The sequence below is a fragment of the Sphaerodactylus townsendi genome, linkage group LG01 (assembly GCF_021028975.2).
Source record: "Sphaerodactylus townsendi isolate TG3544 linkage group LG01, MPM_Stown_v2.3, whole genome shotgun sequence".
Lineage (NCBI taxonomy): Eukaryota > Metazoa > Chordata > Lepidosauria > Squamata > Sphaerodactylidae > Sphaerodactylus > Sphaerodactylus townsendi.
This window is the reverse complement of record NC_059425.1, coordinates 23,196,835-23,218,863: the sequence shown is the minus strand read 5'-3', so window position 1 is coordinate 23,218,863 and position 22,029 is coordinate 23,196,835. Positions and strand designations below refer to the sequence as shown.

At 46.7% G+C, this 22,029-nt stretch overlaps 1 protein-coding gene across 1 annotated transcript; it reads right to left on the bottom strand.

Moving 5' to 3' along the window:
- Positions 1-1,356: 1,356 nt before the first annotated feature.
- On the bottom strand, positions 1,357-22,003 carry PEX11B (peroxisomal biogenesis factor 11 beta). The gene is made up of 4 exons (XM_048513645.1): positions 21,633-22,003; positions 8,103-8,218; positions 5,168-5,369; positions 1,357-3,889 (listed from the first exon to the last, which is right to left on the bottom strand). Exons 1-4 carry the CDS (start codon positions 21,686-21,688, stop codon positions 3,517-3,519), a joined length of 747 nt encoding a protein of 248 aa, XP_048369602.1. The 5' UTR covers positions 21,689-22,003; the 3' UTR covers positions 1,357-3,516.
- Between the last annotated feature and the right edge of the window lie 26 nt (positions 22,004-22,029).

Genomic DNA, 22,029 nt, shown 5'->3' with positions numbered 1-22,029 from the left:
TGAACTCCTGTGTGAGTGGCCGTGCAAGCACTTAACCACTACGCCACACGGCTCCTTAAGTCTACTGGTCACCTATTGTGGGAAACATGATGCTGGACTCAATGGTTTGACGCAGTAGGGCTCCTTGGGTAAAAAAATTATTACTCACAACATCTAACAGAACTTCCATTTTTAACCTAAGTATAAATCCAGTGGTCATAAAGGGAGAGGAAGGCTTTTATTTTTCTCCCCGTTTGTTGGATGCCCTTGAAGCATCTACTGGGCCATTTTAGGAAGTACCATGTTGGGGTAGATAGGCCAAACTGAGCAAGATGGTCTTTATATACCTATACAGAGTGACACATCTAAAACAGGGGTCTGCAATTGGCCATGCTGGCAGAGGCTGATGGGATTTGTAGTCCATGAACATCTGGAGAGCCACAGGTTGCAGACCCCTGGTCAAAAACAATGATAGCTAAAGCAGAGGTGTCCTGTTCAGGGCCAGTCCACTTCTGACTGACTGACACCAGGGGCCAGAGAAAAAGTAGGGAAGTCCTCTACCTTCAGGCCATGCTTTTGGCTTCCGCAGAAGTATTTGGCCAGCCACTGTGGGGAAACCACAAAAAGGGAAGCTGGGCCCGATGGGTCTTTGGTGTGGCTGAGCAGGTTAAAGATGTGAAAGGGAGAAAGTCCCTCCCCCACCTTTAGAAAAATATCACATCTTTTCAAAAATACATTTATTACTGCTTATATAATGCTATGCATTATATATGCTCATTACTGCTTCATATATGCCACTAGGTCTGTTAAGAGTGTTTCTGTCCAAAAATACATGATTTGGTCTGCTACAAATTATTTCCTATTTTCAGCTTTTGTTTGCCCCTGTCTCTCAGAAGGCAAAAACAAAGATATGCAGCTAAGGCTGCATAGGGTATAGCAGTCTGCCATTCTCTTTCTCAGCTATTGGGTGTGTTCACAATTTTGCTTGTACAAAACCAAGGCGTTTATAGTTCTAATTATATAGATATGCCAAATACTATAGTGCAATAAAAATACTGCAAGCTAAACTACAAAACATGCATTTTATGTTGTGAAAATGGTAATATTTAAGTGTGATGACCAAGTATTGCATTTGTTTCAATTTCCCAGCTGAAACCCCTGGGGGGGCAGGGAGGGGAATCCCCCTCATGACTTCAACATTTCCTGAAATCCCTAGCTTAGCAAAAGAGATGAGCAGCAGTGCAGGTGCGTGGAGGAGAGAGATGGCTGCTTACTCCCTAAATAAATATCTCAAATGATTTTTTTAACCAAAATCACCCTAAGCCAGAAACAACCCAGGTGCACACAACCTATTCAAACATTATTCAGTAGACAGGATCAAAATTATCAACTGTGTTTATTCAATAATCTTACAAGGGAGTACAGGTGCAGGAGAGGATCTGAGGGAGAACGAATGGTTAAAAGAAGAGGGTGCTGCCTTTTCCAAGGTAAGGTACTCAGTCACAACACAGCAAAGAAAAGTTAATTATTCAGCAGATGAATGGTGCTAGCAGCTAAAGTTGGGGGGGGGGGGGGGGGGGGGGTTAGCAGGCACTAAGGATGAGTCCAGAAATGGGATCTGAGGACAAAAGTAAAAGCTCACCGCCCAAGAGACTGTTGGGGCTATCCTAAGCAGAGTTATACCTTTCAAAACCAACTGAAATTAATTGGCTTAGGCCAGTTTAGAACTGGTTTACTAATTCTGTTTAGGATTGCACTGTAGAAAGCCTGGCTGAACCATGGTGGGGGGCAAGGGGCGGGGAGGAGGGGAACCAGCTTTCCATCTCTGGCATAGGCCCATGTCTCAGTAGGGCGCCTGACTGACTGCTGTGGACTGTTCAGAGTCCTCCATTGAGAACTACTCCTTGCCCAAAGAAAGCTGGCTTGTCAGGGAGAAGCTACCAGATCCTTTCTCCCAGCACACTAGTTCTCCATAGGCAGCTGATTTATTTAAAGAGAGTTGTCAGTTAAGCGAGTGCCTGCCTAAACCCTCAAAAGGAGACAGCCATACACAGGTTGGCCACCCTGAAAACTATGCATCCACAGCTGTTGCACAGGAGGTAGGCAGTCAAACCGTGCAGCTCTCCCCAGGAGAGAGACCATGAAGAGAGAAGCAGTGCATATGTCGAACTTCTGCCTGCCTGTTGTGCAACTATAAAGAAAGAGGGGAAGGGGGTGGCAGATAGACGGTATTATAAAAAACAAGATTACCAAATTCAAGAGGATTCCTTGCCTTCTTTGGGAGTGACACTGAAACGTGGTCAGCTCATCACTGCGATGGATCACAGCGAAATGAGAAGTTGCTCTGGCCAAAATTCTCCAGTCTGACAGGAGCCCTCTTTGGAGAGGGACAAAACAAAGCAATGAGGACTAAGCCGCTCTGAAAACAAGATCCACCCCCCACCTCAAGATTTGAGTGTGAAACCGCATTTGGTGTGGAAATCACAAGGTGCAGGGGGAAAAAACCTCAGCAGCCCCCGGCTCAGAATTTAAGGGAGGTGAGGGAAGAACCAAAGTAAGATGTCAAACTATTAAAAAGTTATTAGAAGTGGGGGAAGGGAATGGTTACGTTTAGATCCAGACGCTTGGCTCACTGACAAGACTCTAAAGGTCCTGTTCGTGGCAAGGAAAAAAAGTGAGCGGGTGGGTGGGAAGTGAGGAATTCTTACAATCAAGAGTGAAAAGGGAAGGAAAGAATGGAGAGACGGTGGAAGATGAAGGCGCGGATAAGAATCTCCAAGCATTTTGAGGGACACCAAACACAGCAGGATTCTGGCCTTCAGAGCTTTCTCTCTGAGGAGTAGATCAGCCTAGCTTGCTAAGCAACTGCTTATTCTTCAGTTCCAGTGAGGCTGCTCCCCATCAGTCTCTGGAACAGCAAGCAGAGGACAGAGAATACCCCAGGCCGGTCCTCACTGTGTGGCTGCCAGGGCTACAAGGAACGCAGGTAGGCCTACTATCCGGTGAGGCTTGACCCTGAGTCTATTATTATATTCGCCTTCTTCTAGTTGGGCCTGGAAAACAGGAACAAGGGCTCTTGCTCCAGCCACCTTCCCTGATACGGCTGCCTGGAAATGAGGAATACATTCCCACAAGATGTGGGAGGCTGACCCATGAGCTCTAAGCTTGGTTTTAAAAAGACAGATGAAGGGGCGGGGGATTTGTGAGAAGGACTACTGTGGAGTAAGAAGGGCCATTCCTGAGCTGGAACAAGGTGGGGGGGGATTCAGATAAAAGAATGTGAGTGAAGGATAATCTGTATAGGTGGGCTGTGGTATGCCATTCCAAGAAGTCTGGCGACGAAGCTGTTATCTGCCACTTAAAAGAGTGCAAAAGAGTGTCTGGGAGAAGAACAGGTCCAAGTCCTGGAGCCACCACAATAGCCGCGGGCTGGGTGATGCCCTCAGCTCGTCAGCACAGCCAGCTGCTGAACCAGAACACTGTGAAGGATGCTGCTGTCTCCGTGGAAACCAGCTGGCCCTTGCCTCCTACACCTTTTCAGGGCTTCAGCTTCAGCCACGGGTGAACAATAGTGAGGATGGAGAGGACCGAAGACGTCAGGCCGCAGAGGCCCACAAAGCCCGGGCCGGTCTTGTACAGGCCCAGCCTGTCAAGCGGGATGAAAACATCACAGGCGTTTTTCGCCAGGTCCAAGAGCAGAGGCGGGTTGCTCCTCAGCACGTGCACGAGGAGGCGGAGCTGCAGCTTCAGTCTCAATGCCACTTGCTGGAGCTTGCCCTCCTCCCTGGGGGCGCAGCTGTTGTCCCCGCTGGCCCCCTTTTGGCACTTCCCGTTCACCTCGCGCTCCATCAGCAACCGGATTTCATAGGCGTCCCGGCTTAGGTTCAGTATCAGTGCAAAGAGGTAGTATCTGAAATGTGTGAAGGAAGACAGCCTTTAATTGACGGTGAGGAAAACCTGTCAACAGCAGTCAACTATGGATGCTAAGTAGAACCTCCACATTCGGAGGCAGGCTATCTCCAAATACCAACTGCTAGAAGCAACAACAGAGGAAGGCTGTTAGTTTCCAGCCCTGCTTTTGGGCTTCCCGAATTGATTCAGCTGGCTACTGAGGGAAACTAAACACTCGACTGTGAAATGCACCTTGAACATATTCAGATATTTGCTTGAGGCAGTGCGTGTATCTGGAAAAAGATTAATAGCAGTCAGGAGAGCTTTTCTACCACTATTCATTTTGTCATGAGGAATTCCAGACAAGTTTCCAAAGAAGTTCAGGACTGCCCCCCAAACATATAACTGAGATGCACGGGGAGATGATCTGAGGGACATACTCAGGGAAGTTATTTTCAAAACGGCATGTCAGGACCAAAGCCTGAATGGTGCCATGTATCCATCTGTTTGATGTGTAACCTGAATGATATGTACTGTGATTGATATGTAGAAGGGACCCTTCTCTCTCTCTCTCCTCTGTACCTTCCTCCTCGATGTTTATGGCTTGACATCGACTATAGATAAGTAGGCGAATGACCCCCAGAAGCCTCCTGTCCTGGCCAACAGGATCTCCGTTGAACTGTAGAGGGGAGGCATGACAGGTGGCATATTGTTCCTTTCTTGTGTCCTTGAGGTGCCTTAGCCTTCTAAACAACTCTTTTCAGACTTTCTCTGGGGAAAAGGGAGGGGTTTTGGACAGTGATAAAACAACCTAGGAAAGCCAGATCCCGCAGAACTGGCTTTCTCAAGCTAGGGACTTGATGCCTTCAATAAACACTTCTGATCAGGAATCCAGAGTCTGTCTATTGGTCTAAGGTCCGAGACCTAACACATAATTGGCAAGAAATGGAAAGAAAACATCTCTCTCCTTGCAAAGGAGGGGCAGTGGCTCTGTGGGGCAGCGCATGATTCATGTGCAGAAGGAGCCAGGTTCCCTCCCTGAGTTTAGTCCAATATTTCACTTTTTGCTTAGGGCCGCTGGACTATCAGCGTTGCACAGCTGTCTCTTCCATCCTCAACAATTACAACAGTAACTTTCAAAATCCGAGTTCTCCATAGAATTAACCTCATCGTATTTCACGTGCAAGAATTCACAATTTCCGGTAACATAGAACACATCTCTCCGCCACCCTGGAAGTATTTGTCAAGTACTGAGGTGACAGCATAAGGCAGGTATGGGGAGGTGGGTTGACCTCACCTGAATGATCTCTGGCTCCATTTCTCCTGGTCCATGTGTGGGACAAGGCCTGATTTCCCAGCCCACAGGATATTGTCACAGGCAAAGTACATGGCTCTGTTCAGGTGGCCCACAGTGATGCAGAACCGAAGGACCATGTCCGACAGGTGAATGGCTCGTTTGGCTGCTTCCAGGGCATCGGCAGAATTCCCCAGCCGGAACACTGAAACACACCCAGCAAATATTGAGAAACGCACCAGTCCCCAAGACTTCATCCAGAAGTTTAAAACAAAGCTGCAGCAGTTCTGCCTCAGGATGGATGAAGACAAAGATATCTGAAGATGGGGCCCAGGGAGGACAAAGCAACCGGGGGCCTTTAAGGAGCAGGGTCTGGGGCTTTAGAAGAAGAAGAGTTTGGATTTATATCCCCCCTTTCTCTCCTATAGGAGACTCAAAGGGGCTTACAATCTCCTTGCCCTTCCCCCCTCACAACAAACACCCTGTGAGGTGGGTGGGGCTGAGAGAGCTCCGAAAAGCTGTGACTAGCCCAAGGTCACCCAGCTGGCATGTCACAGGCTAATCTGAATTCCCCAGATAAGCCTCCACAGCTCAAGCGGAAGAGCGGGGAATCAAACCCAGTTCGTCCAGATTAGAATGCACCTGTCCTTAACCACTACACCACTGCTGCTCCTTTAGGTTAGCTTTGCCATGAAAGTCTACAGAATGGCTGGTATAATGCCACAAACCAGGTACGCTCCAGTTTGAATTGTGTAGGAGGGCCAATTTGGCTAAATGGAGTCCATTTGAGTTGGAATTTAGATCCTTAGATCTCCTTGCATCCTTGTTTGAATTATGCTTCTGTCATAGATTCAACAGGTTCAACAGGTAAGCATGTAGGCTACTTGGCTATAAAACCTCCCGATTTGGTTTTCATTTCAATTATTCTTTTTCAAGATGTTATGATTCATGTAAAAAAATTGGGCGATATTAACTGTTGGAAAATAGGTTTGCTCCTAGAGAAAGAACAACCTTACATTAATTATAATGGCTTGAAAAAGAATCATTGAAATAAAAACCAAATCGGGAGGTTTTGTAGCCAAATAGCCTACATGCTTACCTGTTGAACTACATTGACAATATTTTGAGTTACTGGGAAAACAAAGATATTCCAATTTATTATTAGTTTAAATATTACTCATTTTGTGAGTGTAAGTATGCATTAATGTGATTACTTTGGTCTTTACCTGTTGTACACCTGCCTTGATTACTATGATAGATTCACCAGGTGGCATTATTAGGCAAGTCATTCTATGGGGTGCTGTGTGGTTTCCAGGCTGTATGGCCGTGTTCTAGAAGCATTCTCTCTTGATGTTTCGCCTTCATCTGTGGCTGGCATCTTCAGAGGATCACCATCATCTTCAGAAGATCCTCTGAAGATGCCAGCCACAGATGCAGGCAAAACATCAGGAGAGAATGCTGCTAGAACACGGCCATACAGCCCGGAAACCACACAGCACCCCAGTGATTCCGGCTGTGAAAGCCTTTGACAATACAAGTCATTCCATGTTTCAGCCTTAGCTTCACTCAGACCCAGATGGAGATCATGGGTTGGATCCTAGTGAGGTGCAGATCCTCTCTCTTTGGAGGACAGCTTCTTGTGCTGGAGGAAGGCTGTGCACTGAGTGGTGGGATCCAACCCAATGTTAAGAATGCACTGCTAGTGCCCTCCCCGCCTCCCCCACAACAGCATTTTAGGCTGGTGATCAAGACCTTATAACGTTGCAACACTTCTGTTTAAAATATACAGCCTTGCATGGCTTGGAATGGACTGCGGTAACAAGACATCTTAATGATTCCACCTGTGCACATTTGTGGCCTACAGGTGGCCTGGGGGGAAAAGAAAAGAACCAAACTACTATTTTAAAAAAAATTCCTTCCCTGCCTAGTCACCTGGAAAAGATTTGAGCTCACTGTTGGAAACCGTGTCTGCAGCTAATTACCAGCTGTGGCTGGTGGGCAGGTTGCGGAACTCAGACACACGGTTGTAGGAAATCAAACGCCGCTTCACAGCCACAGTGTCTCTGGTAAGCTCTGGATAAGTCTTCCCCCCTCAGCCTCAACCCTTTGCTGCCCACTGGAAACAACAGCAACCAGCCTCACAGGGCTGCTCATAGTTTCAGAGGATAGCCGTGTTGGTCTGCAGTAGAATAGCTGGATTCAAATCCAGTGGCACCTTAGAGACCAACACGTTTTTTATAGGTATGAGCTTTTGACAACAGAAGCTTCACGGCCAACAAAGGGAGCTTTGTTTTCTGAAAGCTCCTATCCCCAAATATCTTAATGCTCTTTCAGGTGCAATAGGGCTGTCCTTGCAAAGTCAAACATGTCTGTAAAAAACTATACAGTGCTTTGGTAAGCAATAGGGCCAGTCAGTCCCTAATAAGGGGTACTCCTCTCCTCAAAAGTATCCTAAAAATAACTTTTGCATGGTGTAGGGCAGGGATCTGCAACCCGTGGCTCTCCAGATGTTCATGGACTACAAATCCCATCAGCCCCTGCCAGCATGGCCAATTGGCCATGCTGGCAGGGGCTGATGGGATTTGTAGTCCATGAACATCTGGAGAGCCACGGGTTGCAGACCCCTGGTGTAGGGGTTGAGAGCAATGGACTCTAATCTGGAGAACCAGGTTTGATTCTCCATTAATTCACATGAGCAGCAGACTCTTATCCGGTGAACCACATTTATTTTCCCGCTCTTCCACATGATGCCTGCTGGGTGACCTTGGGCTAGTCACAGTTCTCTGAGAGCTCTCTCAGCCCCACCTACCTCACAAGGTGTCTGTTGTGAGGAAGGGAAGGAGTCGTAAGCTGTTTTGAGAGAAAAACTGGGGTATAAATCCAACTCTTCTTCACTAGATCTTGCCACCCACACCCAGCCAGTTGTCCTGGTACTCACATTTGCGTCCCAAACTCATGTGAGCTTCCAACTGCTTGATCTGAGCAAGGAAATCAGGGCTGGCCCCATTCTTCTGTAGTGTGTAGCCAAGCAGTGTGCAGGCATACTGGGCAGCCCTGGGAATGAAAGAGCAATACGCCACACACACACACGAGAAATAAAAGTGTTAGGTTGGTACAGTTGTTCAGAAGGGCCTCATCACATCAGCCTGATTCCCAGCCCCCAACCTCAGCAGCTCAAACAAACCAGAAACTTCCTCCAGTCTCAGAAATCCATAGTCCAGCTTTAGACAAGGTGGTGGTGGTGGTGGTGGTAAGCAAGTAACACTGGTACGTTCAGCTCAATCATCCACCTCTCTAATGCCATCGTTTGGTTCACCATCACCAGGTTGGTTCACCATCACCAGGTTGTGATGATTTCTCCCTAGGTGAGGTAGGAGAGTGTAGTAGTTTAGGGTGCCATTTTATAATGTACTAGATTAGGATTTATGTTTTTAATAATATGTTTTGATTTTATATTTAAATGCATATTTATTGATTATTGTATGTTAGATGCCCAGAACCTGGCTTTGCCAGAAAAGAGCAGGGTATCAATCAAATCAAATGAAAAATAAATTAAAAACCAAAAGGGAGACTGCGCCCAAGAAACCAGAAGAGGCCGAGGAATGGCAGGGCAGGTCATGAAGGATCTGGAAAAGATCTTTACGCATAAGGATGTATTGCTGGCGACCAAGATTAAGAAAATGTGGTATTGGGGGAGTGTTACTGATACTGTGGACTGCCAAAAAGACAAAATAAGTGGGTTCTAGATCAAATCAAGCTTGAACAGTCTGCAGAAGCCAAAATGGCTAAACTGAGGCTACTGTCCTTTCATCACATGATGAGAAGACTTACTGGAAAAGACAATAACGCTAAGAAAAGTTGAAGGCAACAGGACAATAGGAAGATCCAATGTGAAATGAATTGACTCAGTAAAGGCTTTCCAAGGCTAGATTAGTAGGTTTCTGCTCACACAGACCCACAGCTTTGCAGTCAAGGCACTGGTATTGTGCCAGACTTGTGAGCGTTGGGGCCAGGTGATCAACAAGGTGCTCAGAGAAGCTTGGTTCAGCCATCTCACTCCTGTGCCACAGAAGGGAGACTTTGAAGAAGAACATTTGGGGTTGCGGAAGTCCTCCATTTGTTCATCTGAAGTGCCACAACAAATGGAGGACTTCCGCAAACCCAAATGTTCTTCATCTGAAGTTTGTTATTAGATGGAGCGATGATAAACATTAATAGGCTTGTCAAAGGTTTTCACAACCGGAATCACTGGGGTGCTGTGTGGTTTCCGGGCTGTATGGCCGTGTTCTAGCAGCATTCTCTCCTAATGTTTCGCCTGCATCTGTGGCTGGCATCTGAAGATGTTGTTAATGATTGCTGTTAATGATTGGATGTTTTGGAGATCATTCATTCATAGGGTTGTCATAAGCTGGAAGAGACTTGACAGGACATGGTTTACCACAGAGACTTAATGGCACATAAAAGTAACTTTGATTTAGTGTACACTCTTGACCTTGGAGAAGGGAGCAAATTGTGGCTGCCAGTCAAACTATAAATGTGTTTCTCACCCATCCAAGGTTTGGCATTATTACAGTGAAGGACTTGTAAGCAGGCAGGCTACACAATTGGCCATTTACTGAAAAGCAGAAGAATAAAAGGGATAAGAGATATGAACTAAATTTACCTTTTCTTCATCCCAGTTCTAGACAAACTTAAGCCAATGCTGCCCAGTTACTTGATAATTTAGAGGAAAGTGTACCTCAGCTAACATTGGAATCACGTTTTCCTCTAATAAATGCGATGCTTTTATTTTTAGAGGCAGTATAAAAATAACCCAGGTATGAACCAATACCCAAGTTTCAGTTCTTCCAGCTGTTTGCTCCTCTCACTGTCCTCACCTAATATGATTCAGATGGGCATTAATCTGCATTTTCAGCAGTCAGCCTGCCTTTCTGGCATGGAGCTGTCTCTCTACCAGCATTCAGGAAGCATGGTAAAACGGCTCCATTTCGAAAGGCATCTGAGGGGAGGCTAATCTTCTGTGTTAAGTGTTCATCAGAATTCAGTGCACTGATCTTTTGTTATAATGCTATTGGTGGATTTTGCCCAGATCTGTTTACCTTTCACTTTGTTAGCTGCCTTGAGCCCTCTCATGAGAAGAAAGCTGGGATGCAAAAATTTTAATCTATATATATATAAATCTATCAGTGCGTTTTTCTGCTAATCTCCCAAACTACTAGACCGATTGCTTTGAAATTTTCACACAACGTTGCATTCACATGCGGCCAGGTTTCCATACTGTTTCCACACCTCCTGTTGTGTACATGTCACAACTGTGCCAGTTATTGTGTACATGCCACACCTGTGACAGTTGGAACCACAGTTCTGTTCCGCAACAGTGCCATCTGCTGGCCATCAAAGCAACACCCTCTGATACAAGGGAAACAACCATGCCTCCTTGAAAACTGCTGCCATCTGGAGTGAAAAAGATGGGGTCCGCCATCTGGACATGGCCCACCCACCCTAGCGGAGGAAGGGGAAGGTGAGGGAGGGTCCGGGGGTTTGCTGGACCAAACACTCTGAAATTTGAACACAACGTAGCTCATGCCTCCCAGCGTGTTTTAAGCTAGGTAATTCGTCTGCAAGGGAAGGGAGTGAAAGAGACAGGGCCCGCCACCTGGACATGGCCCACCCACCCTAGCAGAGGAAGGGGAACGTTAGGGAGGGACGGAGCGGGGTGCCATGCAAGGGAATGGGAGAGAGGGAGGGGAGTGAGGGGCCCCTTGCCCCTCCCCTCCCTTGCAAGCATTGTGCAATGACGCATGCTCAAACCGTTTGCTTCCCCTTTTCTTTTTTTTCCACTTCACCAGACTGAGCCACAGCAATGCGTGGCCGGGCCCGCTAGTAAATAATAAATCTACCCTCAGAGAAAGCCTCCTTCTGCATTTCCACATGAGTCACTGACCTGGCTGGAGGAGGCAACAGCAGCCTCCTTTGAAGGCTGGGGATTTTGCTGTCCCTCTCAACTGAGAGCAACTGAATGCCCCCAACCTCAGCAGAAAAGGACCAGGATTGCTTATCCTAAGCACAGCTGAAGGAGGTGTGGAAAACAGTCATCCATGAAAAGATGCAACAAAAAGTCTTCCCAGCAGGTGGGTACTCAGATTGGACTCAGGGGAACCTTTAAACGTTTAATTAAATTTACTTCTTGTGGCACGTTATCAAGTTCTCACACAGAAGGCAGCTTGGGAATTACCTATTTAATTTGAGCTGCAACCAAGCTATCAAAAAGGACCTATTGCCTTAGAAAACAGCAAGCTGTCCCTTTCGTCTCGTCATCTACTCCAAAAGCCAATTGCCCCTGACATGCAAAGCGTGTGTGTTCTGAAAAAGGGTTAGAAAAGGTGCATGCTCATGTTAACCTCCATGTTAGAGCAGTGATGGCGAACCTTTTCAAGACCGAGTGCCCAAATTGCAACCCCAAACCCACTTATGTCTCCCAAAGTGCCAACGCAGCAATTTAACCTGAATAACCCCCTCGAGCAGGGGCCAGCCTGCTGTAGCCTCCAGCAAGTTCCACATGCGCCACTCTGCGCCTCTCTAGCATCTATGGCCAACCCCACCCCCCGGGCAGCAGCCACCTGGAGCACAGGCACCAGGCCCACCAGCCGAGTCGTGCCTGCTCACTGAGGTGCATGCACATCAAGTCCAGGGGGCCAGGCCAGCCTACATGCATGTGTGTGTGTGTGTGTGTGTGTGTGTGTGATTTCCCCCCCACATGATGAACTCTCTGCACGCGTGCCCAAAGAGAAGGCTCTGAGTGCCACCTCTGGCACCCGTGCCATAGGTTCGCCACCACTGTGTTAGAGGAACATCCCCCTGTGACGGACTGCTGATTAAGGGTTACTTTTGAAGAACAGTTCTGCCAGAGCAAAAGGACTTTAAGGAGTTACTTTGGAGCTCCACCTGATTGGCTGGCTGGTACTGCAAAGGCCAGAGGATGAGTGTTTGAAGAGAAGGAGGAGAGAAAAGCACAGGGAGAGTTTTGATTCTCAAGAGCCTGGATAGCCGAGTTTTGGTGAAGGACCAGGAAGGCCGGGCTAAATGTGAAGCCTGTGCCAAGGTCCTAGGGCCAATTGGCCATGCTGGCAGGGGCTGATGAGAATTGTAGTCCATGAACATCTGGAGTGCCATAGGTTCGCCACCACTGTCCTAGGGAAACATCTTCACAAGGACAATACTTAAATCACAAAAAGGGAGTCTGTTTTGGAGGGAAAATGATTATACCTAATTGGTGGCAGTAAGAGTGAAGCTGACAGGAACCTTAGGTGAGTGCCCACTAGGTCTGCACTAGCCACTGTTACACCCACCCACCCTTAAAAAAAGCACTGGGGGGGAAAAGGGAATGAGGGAAGGGAAAATCAAGTACTTTTCAATCTTTGGCTGACTCAATGGCTTGGAAAACCCCTTCCCCAATGTGGTACCCACCTCATAGTTCGGAAAATGAGGCAAGATCATTTCCTGGATTTTGTGGTTGGCAGTTGGAGCCTACCCTGAAGCAACTGCCATCAGAAAACATGTAAGCTGCAAGTGCTGCTCCCTGTGACCTACAGTATTTCTGCTTTAGGCTCTGTACTAGTGATATGGTAGGGAGAGTTCTGGACCTTGCCAAGAAAGATTCAAAGTCCGAAGCCCCATTTGGCCACAAAAGTACATTGGGCACCAACATGTGCCACTCAGCATTCTCTCTCAACCTAACCTTCCCTTGCAAGAACAAAGGAGGACTGTGTGGCCCGCCCTGATCTTCCAGAAGGAGGGCTGAGATTAAAGTGTAGTCAGATGCAGGCATGTTTTAAGCAGCTTGATTGAAGAATGTCTCTGGAACCAGCAGAAAGGAGCAGCAGTGGACAAGGCAACTGGACCAGGAAGAGCAGAGTGACTCTGGTGTTCATTTTGGAGGGCTTTTCTCAAAGCCACATCTTTTAAAACAGTGTATTTTTAACAGGGGTTTGCAGGGGTTATCTCTTTTTCTCCTTGTAAGGTTGCTAAGAGCTGAGACTGCTGGAGGTGGGGCTTAACAGGGGTTAACAGAGGTTACTCTTTGTCCTGGGCTGCTAAAGGTGGGGCTCCTGAGGTGAGTCATTCAGTCTTTAGTTCAGTCTCTGGAACCAGCGGCGCGCGCCTAGCGGCGCGCGCAATTTCTTTCTTTTCTTTTTTTAAAAAAATAAATTAATAAATTAATAAGGACATTTCTTGAGGGATAGTAGGTACAGATAGCTCCAAGGGGCACTGACTAAAAGTTTAATATCTAAATATCTAAACAAAAGCAGATATGAAGGCAGGAAGCCAGCAGGGGGATGGGGGATGGGGGCTTGCCAGTGTCACATGTATGACTATCTGCCACTAGGCCAGAAGTCGTGGGTGTGCCCTCGCTGCAATGAGCTCCTGGCACTCAAGGAACGTGTGCGTTCTCTTGAAGCCAAGGTGGCAGACCTGGAGAAGCTGAGAGAGGCAGAGAGGGCAACAAACAAGGCTTTCAGGGACCTAGCAGCCGGGTCCCACTCCCAAGGTGACATCTCTTCAGATGTCATGGAGAATGAGAGTCTGGGTGACAGAGGGTGCCAGTCTGAGGTGGGGGAAGATGTTCCCTTAGATGGGACCCCTTCCTTAGCTAGTGGTCAGATATCCTCTCGCAATGAGGATACCCCTCGGGGAGGTGGGGGGCTCCTTGTAGTGGGTGATTCGATCATCAGGAATATAGAGAGTTGGGTTTGTAACAGGTGTGATGACCGCATGGTGACTTGCCTGCCTGGTGCGAAGGTTGCGGATGTCACGCTACGTCTAGATAGGCTGTTAGACAGTGCTGGGGTGGAGTCAGCAGTTGTGGTCCACATTGGTACCAATGACATTGGGAAATGTAGCCGGGAGGTTCTGGAAGCTAAATTTAGGCTGCTAGGAAAAAGGTTAAAATCCAGGAATTCCAAGGTGGCATTCTCTGAAATGCTACCTGTTCCTGCAGGGCGAGCTAGGCAAGCGGAGATACAGGGTCTCAATGCGTGGATGAGAAGGTGGTGCAAGGCAGAGGGTTTCAGATTTGAAACCAGGAACCTGGGGAACTCTTTTGGGATAAGGCAGGCCTGGTAATATGCACAAAGTGGACGGGCTTCATCTTAACCAAAAATGAGGAACCAGAAGCTGCTGGCGCTCAACATTAAAAAAAGGTGGCAGAACAGCTTTTAAACCCTGATCCTCTGGGGGAAAGCTTGGACAGGAGCTGGAGGTGACAGGTTCAGAATACAGAGTCAGCATGGGGATGCAGACAGAAGAGGAGGTTCACTAAATCAAATCCACATACAAGTGAGGAACATAGCAATGTGATAAGAGTGATAGTGGTTCTACAAAAGGCTGAAGGGGCAAAACACATAAATCCCAGGTTAGGGACAGAGACAGAGTATACAGAAGTGTCTCATATGCTAATCAGTAGAAGCAATTACGACCTAAAATGGGGGAGCTGGAGTTACAGAGTTTTGAAGGAGGACATTGATATAGTGGAGCATCAGCCAGAGAGATGCATGGTGGGGCCAATGAGGAGAAAGCAGTGGGATGCCTGTTATCCCAGGTTACAGGCTCTACAGGAAGGATAGGACAGGGCGTATTGGGGGTGGGGTTGCCCTCTACATCAAAGAGAGCAAAGTGTCACATAAAATAGACAATGCAGGGGGAGGCCTGATTCCTCTACAGCAAAGCACTGTGGATATCAATACCAGGGTGTGGAAGCATAGTTTAACATTAAAGGAATATATTATAGTCCCCCTGACCAAAAGCCACAAGAGGATCTCTACAGAGATGGAAAAAAAAAAAAAAAGAAATTAGAGGAGGCCAACAAAAAGTGCCAAAAAAAATGTATATGCGTGGTAAGTGGCTGCGATTTTAACTATCCCCATATAAACTGGAAAAGTGCATGTTCAGGTCATAGTAAGGAGAGAACATTCCCTGGATATGCTAAATGACTGTGAGCTTACAGAGCAGATGGTCGTTGGTAGGAACCAACCAGGGGAGATGTGATCCCTAGATCTAATTCTATGTGGGGACCCAGGACTCTGGTGCGGGAGAGATCCAGTGTTGTTGAGCCGATAGGGAGACAGCCACCACAATGCTGTCCAGATTCAGTATCTCTACATAGAACTTGGTGACAACTACTAATGCCATTTTGCCTTCCAGAAAGGGAAATTTCTCAAAGATGAGGGGGGATAGTGCGCATGGGAAGGCTGAAAAGGGAAAAATCAAAGAGAGTCAAAAAAATGTCCAAAGATGCTTGGAGGTTATTTAAAACACAGTCTTAAAAGCTCAGCTGGAATGTGTCTCCACAGGTTAGAAAAGCAGCACCCAGTCCAAAAAGAAAGCCACCATGGTTAACAAAGGGACGTTGAGGAAATTATTAGAGAAAAAAAAAGATGTCTTTTTTAGAAAATGGAAGTCCAACTTAACTGGATAAAGAATACCAGAGAGAACACAAATGGTGGCAAAAGAGAAGCAAGTTAGCTGTAAGGGGGGAGGCAAAAAGAGGATTATGAGGGCATGGCTGTGAACATCAAGAGCCAAGCAACAAACGAAGTTCTTCTGCAGTACATCAAAAGCAGGAAGCCAGCAAGGGGAGCTGGGTAGAGCCGGTTAGATGACAAAGGAACAAAGGGTGTGCTAAAGATGACAGGGAGATTGGCTTCAGAAAAGGTGAATGTGTTCTTTGCATCTGTCTTCACCCAAGAGGAGGTGAGGAAAATTCCTGCACCTGAGTAGAAAGCTACTTAGGAGAATCCGAGGAACTAACTTGAAGATAGTGGTAGATGGGGAAGAAGTTTCATGGCCAGCCATTGATAAACTACAATGCCTACCAAAATCCCTGGCCCAAGGTGCATTCACCCAAGAAGTTTCTTGGAGAGCTGAAGCATGAAATTGCTGATGTTCTCACTTTAATATGCAAGCTTATCTTGAAATCAGGCTCCATCCCTGAAGACTGGAAGATGGCCAATGTCACACCAATCTTTAAGAAAGGATCTACGGGGGGACCAGGGAAATTACAGGGCCAGTCAGTTTGACATCTGTTCCTGGTGAAATTAGTAGAATCTGTCATTAAAGATAAAATTCCCTAAAACATGTACAAAAAGCAAGACCTGCCTGAGAAAGAGTCAGCATGGCTTTTGCAGAGAGCAAATCCTGTCTTACAAACTTACTAGAGAGTTCTTTGAGGGATGTAAATAGGCATATGGAGAAGGGGGAACCAGTGGACATTGTCTACTTGGATTTCCAAAAGGCTTTTGACAAAGTTCCTCACCAGAGACTATTGAGAAAACTCAGCAATGAAGGAATAAGAGGGGAAGTCCTCCTATGGATTAAAAACTAGTTGAGAAACAGGGAAGCAAAGAGTGTAGGTGTAAATGGGAAATTCTCTCACAATGGAGAGATGTGGGGAGTGGTGTCCCCAAGGATCCCGTGTGGGACCAGTGCTCTTTAACCTATTCATATAAATGACCTGGAAGTAGGGTGTTGGAGTAAGCGTGTGAGGTGTGCCAAGTTTGCAGATGATACCAAATTATGTAGGGTGGAGTTGAAGAACCACAAAGGATTCTTGAGGAGCTCCAAGCGGACCTTGATAGAGATTAGGTGAAGGTGGGCTAAGAAATGGCAAATGCAGTTCAATGTAGCAAAATGTAAGAAAGTGATGCACATAGGGGCCAAAAATCCAAACTTCACGCTACTACGCAGCTACAGGGGTCCAGTGCTATCAGTCACAGACCAGGGAAAGGGAGTTTAGGCGTCTTAGTGTGATAGTTCCACTTGGGAATAGTCAACTCAATGTATGGCAGCTGTGAAAAAGGCAAACTCTATGCTGGGGATAATTAGGAAAGGAATTGACAATAAAACTACTGCAAAGATTGTCATGCCCTTATATAAAGCTTACGTTAGTCGCGAACCTTACTTGGAGTACTGTGTTCAGTTCTGGTCACCACATCTCCAAAAGGATATCATGAAAGAGACATAGAAAAAAGAAAGTGCAGAGAAAGGAGCTTGAGGATGATTGAGGGACTGGAGCACCTTCCTTATGAGGAAAGGCTGCAGCGTTTTGGAGACTCCTAGTTTGGAGAGGAGGCGTCTGAGGGGGGGATATGATTGAAGTCTATAAAATTATGCATGGGGTAGAAAATGTTGACAGAGAGAAATTTTTCTCTCTTTCTCACAATACTAGAACCAGGGGGCATACATTGAAAATGCTGGGGGGAAGAATTAGAACTAATAAAAGGAAACACTTCTTCACGCAACGTGTGATTGGTGTTTGGAATATGCTGCCACAGGAGGTGGTGATGGCCACTAACCTGGATAGCTTTAAAAGGGGCTTGGACAGATTTATGGAGGAGAAGTCGATTTATGGCTACCAATCTTGATCCTCTTTGATCTGAGATTGCAAATGCCTTAACAGTCCAGGTGCTCGGGAGCAACAGCCGTAGAAGGCCATTGCCTTCACATCCTACATGTGAACTCCCAAGGGCACCTGGTGGGCCACTGCGAGTAGCAGAGAGCTGGACTAGATGGACTCTGGTCTGATCCAGCTGGCTTGTTCTTATGTTCTTATGTTCTAATGAACAGCTACAATTTGGAAGCAAGGATGTGGTGGGGAGAAGCACATCTGGAGTTAAAGGCACAAGATACTGGAGTTAAATGCACAAGATTCTTAAGATCCCAAGATCATGCCCACTCACTGAAACCGAGAGCGTCTATTAAGGAGCTGGCAGCAGCAGAATGTTCCTTATCTTAAGATCATGATCTACTCTGTTTGCAAAGATCCAACTGGGCAAATAAACACGCCACTTGCTTAATCCCCATCTGCAAACTGTTGGATATATTCCCTGGCTTGGGTAAATTCTCAGGCTTCATGAAATCTTCTCGGAAAGAAGGGAAGAAATTTAATAAATACAGAGCAGTTCCATAGAATGCCTCTACTTTAACACTCAATAGTTGAACTTTGAGCACAGATGTTGTATAAGAGGCAGCTCTTGGTCAATCTTTGGGTGCAACAGGAGATGAAAGGAAGATAGCAGAATTAGGTTACTCACACGAGTTACTACTACAACTATATTAGGGTGTTAGTTTCTAAGCAACCACAAGATTCTTAGCTGCTTAGACTGCAGCAAACCAACACTCTAAATTATTGATATTATATCACAACAGAAACAAAAACATACTGATATCACAGCCTCTTTTTAAAAGAATAAGATTTTGCATTCCAGCTTGCTGTTGATTTTGTGTCCTGATTTTGGTCTTCCCAGAGGAATTTGCCTGGCCGCTATGGAAAGTAGGGGGAAGTGGATCTTGGCCTGAAAGGCTTTTCTGATGTTCTCGTATTATTTGGCAAATGGAGGAAGGACTGCTCAATTTGTGAAATATCTTGGCATCTGGAGAAACTAAAATCTCCTCAGAAAGCCTTATGACATGCAACCTCTGTGTGGATATCCTTCCACTGTCAAGGATGTAAGATCTAATAAATAAAATAAAGTATTTCCCATACAGGAGTGAACCAAAGTGTACTAGCATCGTGCTTGCTTATCATTCCAGAGCCGCATACTAGAATAACAAGCACAGGTAATTAGAAGCAATTTTTCCAGAACTGCACGTTTAGCTTGGATCTCTTCTCCCAGCACTCATGGGATCACTCTTTTTAAAAAACATAGGAAAAGGTCTGGCTAGTTATTTTAAACCAAGGTGATATTCATCTTTGATTTCTCCACACCTCATGAATTTTCTGCTTCCTACATAGCAACTGCAAAAATGTTAGATTTGTACAGCAGTCGTTTCCCACTCAGAGGGTAGGAAGCCTAAGCCTAGTTCCTGATTCGTCAGGGTAGGCAGGCTTAGAAACATTTTAAACAAATACAACTGCAAAAGCAAATTCCAAGTAAAAGAATTAGAAAACAAAGGTGATGATGCCCTTGCATAGATTTACAGTGCAGCTGCGTTTGGAATACTGGGCTGGATCCAGGGATTCGAAAGCAAAGGCATCATGAATCTTCCCTACTGATTCCAAGTGTCACAGGACCTACATGGCAAAATAGCCACAAAGATTGATGGGCTGCAGCAAGGAAGGGGGAGAAACAGCTTTCTCTTCTGTCAGTGCAGTTCACCAATGGAAGAAACAGCTTTATATATCAGGGGGAAAAGATAACTTGGGGGGGGGGGGGCATATGATCATTAATAAAATTGCACACATAGTAGATTAAAAAATGGCCATTCCCCATTTCTTCCCGCAATACAAGAAGACAGAGTCACACAATGGTCAGCAGATTTCAGTCAACCCAACCAGATCACATCTTCACACAATAATATGATTCATGGCCACAAGTATAGTAATGGATTTAAAAGGGCATTAGATGAGTTCATGGATGATGGCTAGTAGCCACGATGGCTAAAAAGGACTTCTATTCAGAGGCAGTGAACCTCTAAGGATCAGCTGCTAGACAAAAACAGCATGTACGTATGTAAGCATGTACACTGTCAGTTTCAAGTGATGGAAGCAGGTGATTGGCTGCCATGAGAAGAGTGTGTAGTGTGTGGTTGCCCATGCCTGCAACCATGGGTTGCTGAGGGCAAGTGATGAGCAGAGGTGATTTGCCATTGCCTTCCTCCATGCAGCAACCCTAGTCTTTCTTGGTAGTCTCCCACACAAGTACTGGCCACAACCAACCGGACTTAGCTCTCGAGGCCTGGCAAACTCAGGCAGGCCAAAATGGGATATTGAAGCTGCTGTGCCATGAGAAAGAAAACGCCCACCACTTTGACTCTTTTTACAACGCTTTACAGCAGCTTTTCCTTTTCTTCCATGTTGTCATGCTTTAGCATCCACAACCCCCTAAAGCAGGGGTCTGCAACCTGCGGCTCTCCAGATGCCCATGAACTACAATTCCCATCAGCCTCTGTCAGCATGGCCAATTGGCCATGCTGGTAGGGGCTGATGGGAATTGTAGTTCCTGAACATCTGGAGAGCCGCAGGTTCCCTACCCCTGCTTTAGATATATATGCCCAACTTTTCTCCCAAGTAGGGACCCAAAGCAACTCATAACATTCATCTCTAACCTCACTACAAATCTCTCCCCCACCATTGCATAGAATCATGGCGTTTGAAGGGCCCATACAGGCCATCTATTCCAATCCCCGGCTCAATGCATCATGAGCATAAAAGCAGGAGTTTCCAACAGAGTGCATGCAAATGTGTGGTGCCCACCAATACCATTTCTGGTGCCTGCCAAGTGTTTTTACAAAGTGAGAATGACTAGTGGACTGAGAAGCATTTCAGTTAGTGTTGGGGAACTGGTTGGCTGCGCAGATTAAAATAACATTGTTTCGGTACACACTACCACCTCTGCGTGGTACAGTGGTTAAGTGCAGTGGATTGTAATCTGGAGAACCAGGTTTGATTCCCCATTCTTCCATCTGAAGCCTGCTGGGTAATCTTGTACCAGTCACAGTTTCTGTATGGCAGGGAAGGTGATTATAAGTCATTTTGAGACTCCTTGAGGTAGAACTGGGTGCGATTCAGTGCCCAAACTCCTTAAGGTAGTACCAAATAAACATGACTTCAAGGGCACCTACCTTCGAAACTAGCAAAATATATTCTAGGAAAAGCTTTTGAGAATCAAAGGTTACCTCATCTGATGCACAGCATGTTCATACACAGCAATTATGGCTGTATACACCTACGCATCTGATGAAGGATTCTGACTAATGAATGTTTATAAGATTCATTAGTCTTTACAAGCACTATTGAACTCCAGTTTTCTTTCTTCTGTCACTAAGCCTGCCACTAAGCCCCTGTGGAGAACCCAATTCTTTAAGCCCCAGGGCCACTGGCATATTGAGGGTTGGGCAAACCAGGGCATTTGCCCTGGGCACCACTTGCCTGGGAGTAGGAAGACACCATGCAAGGTAGGAAACCACCATGCCTTCTCCTCCTCCTGCCTGCACCCGACAAGCCTCCACCTTTCACCACCGCTCAGAGAGCTGGTCTACACCCCTCCCCAAAAAAAAATTAGGAAGAATTAGTAGACCTGGCCTCCAACAAGTCCATCCATAGATTACAATCATGGGTAGACCTGGCTTCCAAAGATCTGGTGACCCACAATTAAAAGCAATGGATAGGCTTAGCTGCCAAATAATTGGTCCACCAAGATGGGGAAGACCTGTTGGTTTTGGGGAAGGGTGTGGGTGTGTCACAATTTCAGTGCTTCCCCTGGCCAATATTTTGTGTAGATATGCCCCTGCTCAGGGCACCCCCTCCCTATACAAAACCAGCAGCCCTGACAGAGCTCAGCCTTATCCCCGAACAGCCAGAAGCTTTTGTACCTCACCTGACAGAACAATTCTCAGGAGCGGAGGTAAGAAGCTGCGAGGTCTCCAGGGAACCACTTACTCTCAACCACACTCTCCCGGGCTGGCACCGTACCTGAACACCCGCTCCTTGGCTTGGCTTTGGGCACTGAATCGCACCCAGGAATCCATCGCTCCTGTCACTCTCCGCGGGGCTCAGAAAGAATGAGGACGGAGAGCTCTCGCAGGCACTCCCCTCGGGACTATAGCCTTTCTTGATGGGCCGCCCGGTGCAGCTCTCCGAGGAAACCGCCTTCAGGTTCACTCCGCCGTAGGGCCTTCAATCTCCTTATGCAGTTCCGCCCTGAGGTCGCGACAGACTCCGAGTCACCACCCCTGACCGGGGACGCTCACGTTCTAGGCCGCCCCGAGCGACGACCGCCGAGACTCGTTCTAGGGACAAGGGTCGCTCATACTTTGCCTTCCAACTCCAGAAACCGCCGCCACTTCCGGAAATAACACGGTGGCGCTCG

What these genes read in the sequence shown, in the direction of transcription:
- PEX11B (XM_048513645.1), bottom strand. Translation starts at nt 21,688, where the DNA reads ATGGATTCCTGGGTGCGATTCAGTGCCCAAAGCCAAGCCAAGGAGCGG. An exon ending in GCCAAGGAGCGGGTGTTCAG is followed by an intron (nt 8,219 to 21,632) that starts GTACGGTGCCAG and finishes TTTCATTCCCAG; the next exon opens with GGCTGCCCAGTATGCCTGCA. An exon ending in TGGAGCCAGAGATCATTCAG is followed by an intron (nt 3,890 to 5,167) that starts GTGAGGTCAACC and finishes CACACATTTCAG; the next exon opens with ATACTACCTCTTTGCACTGA.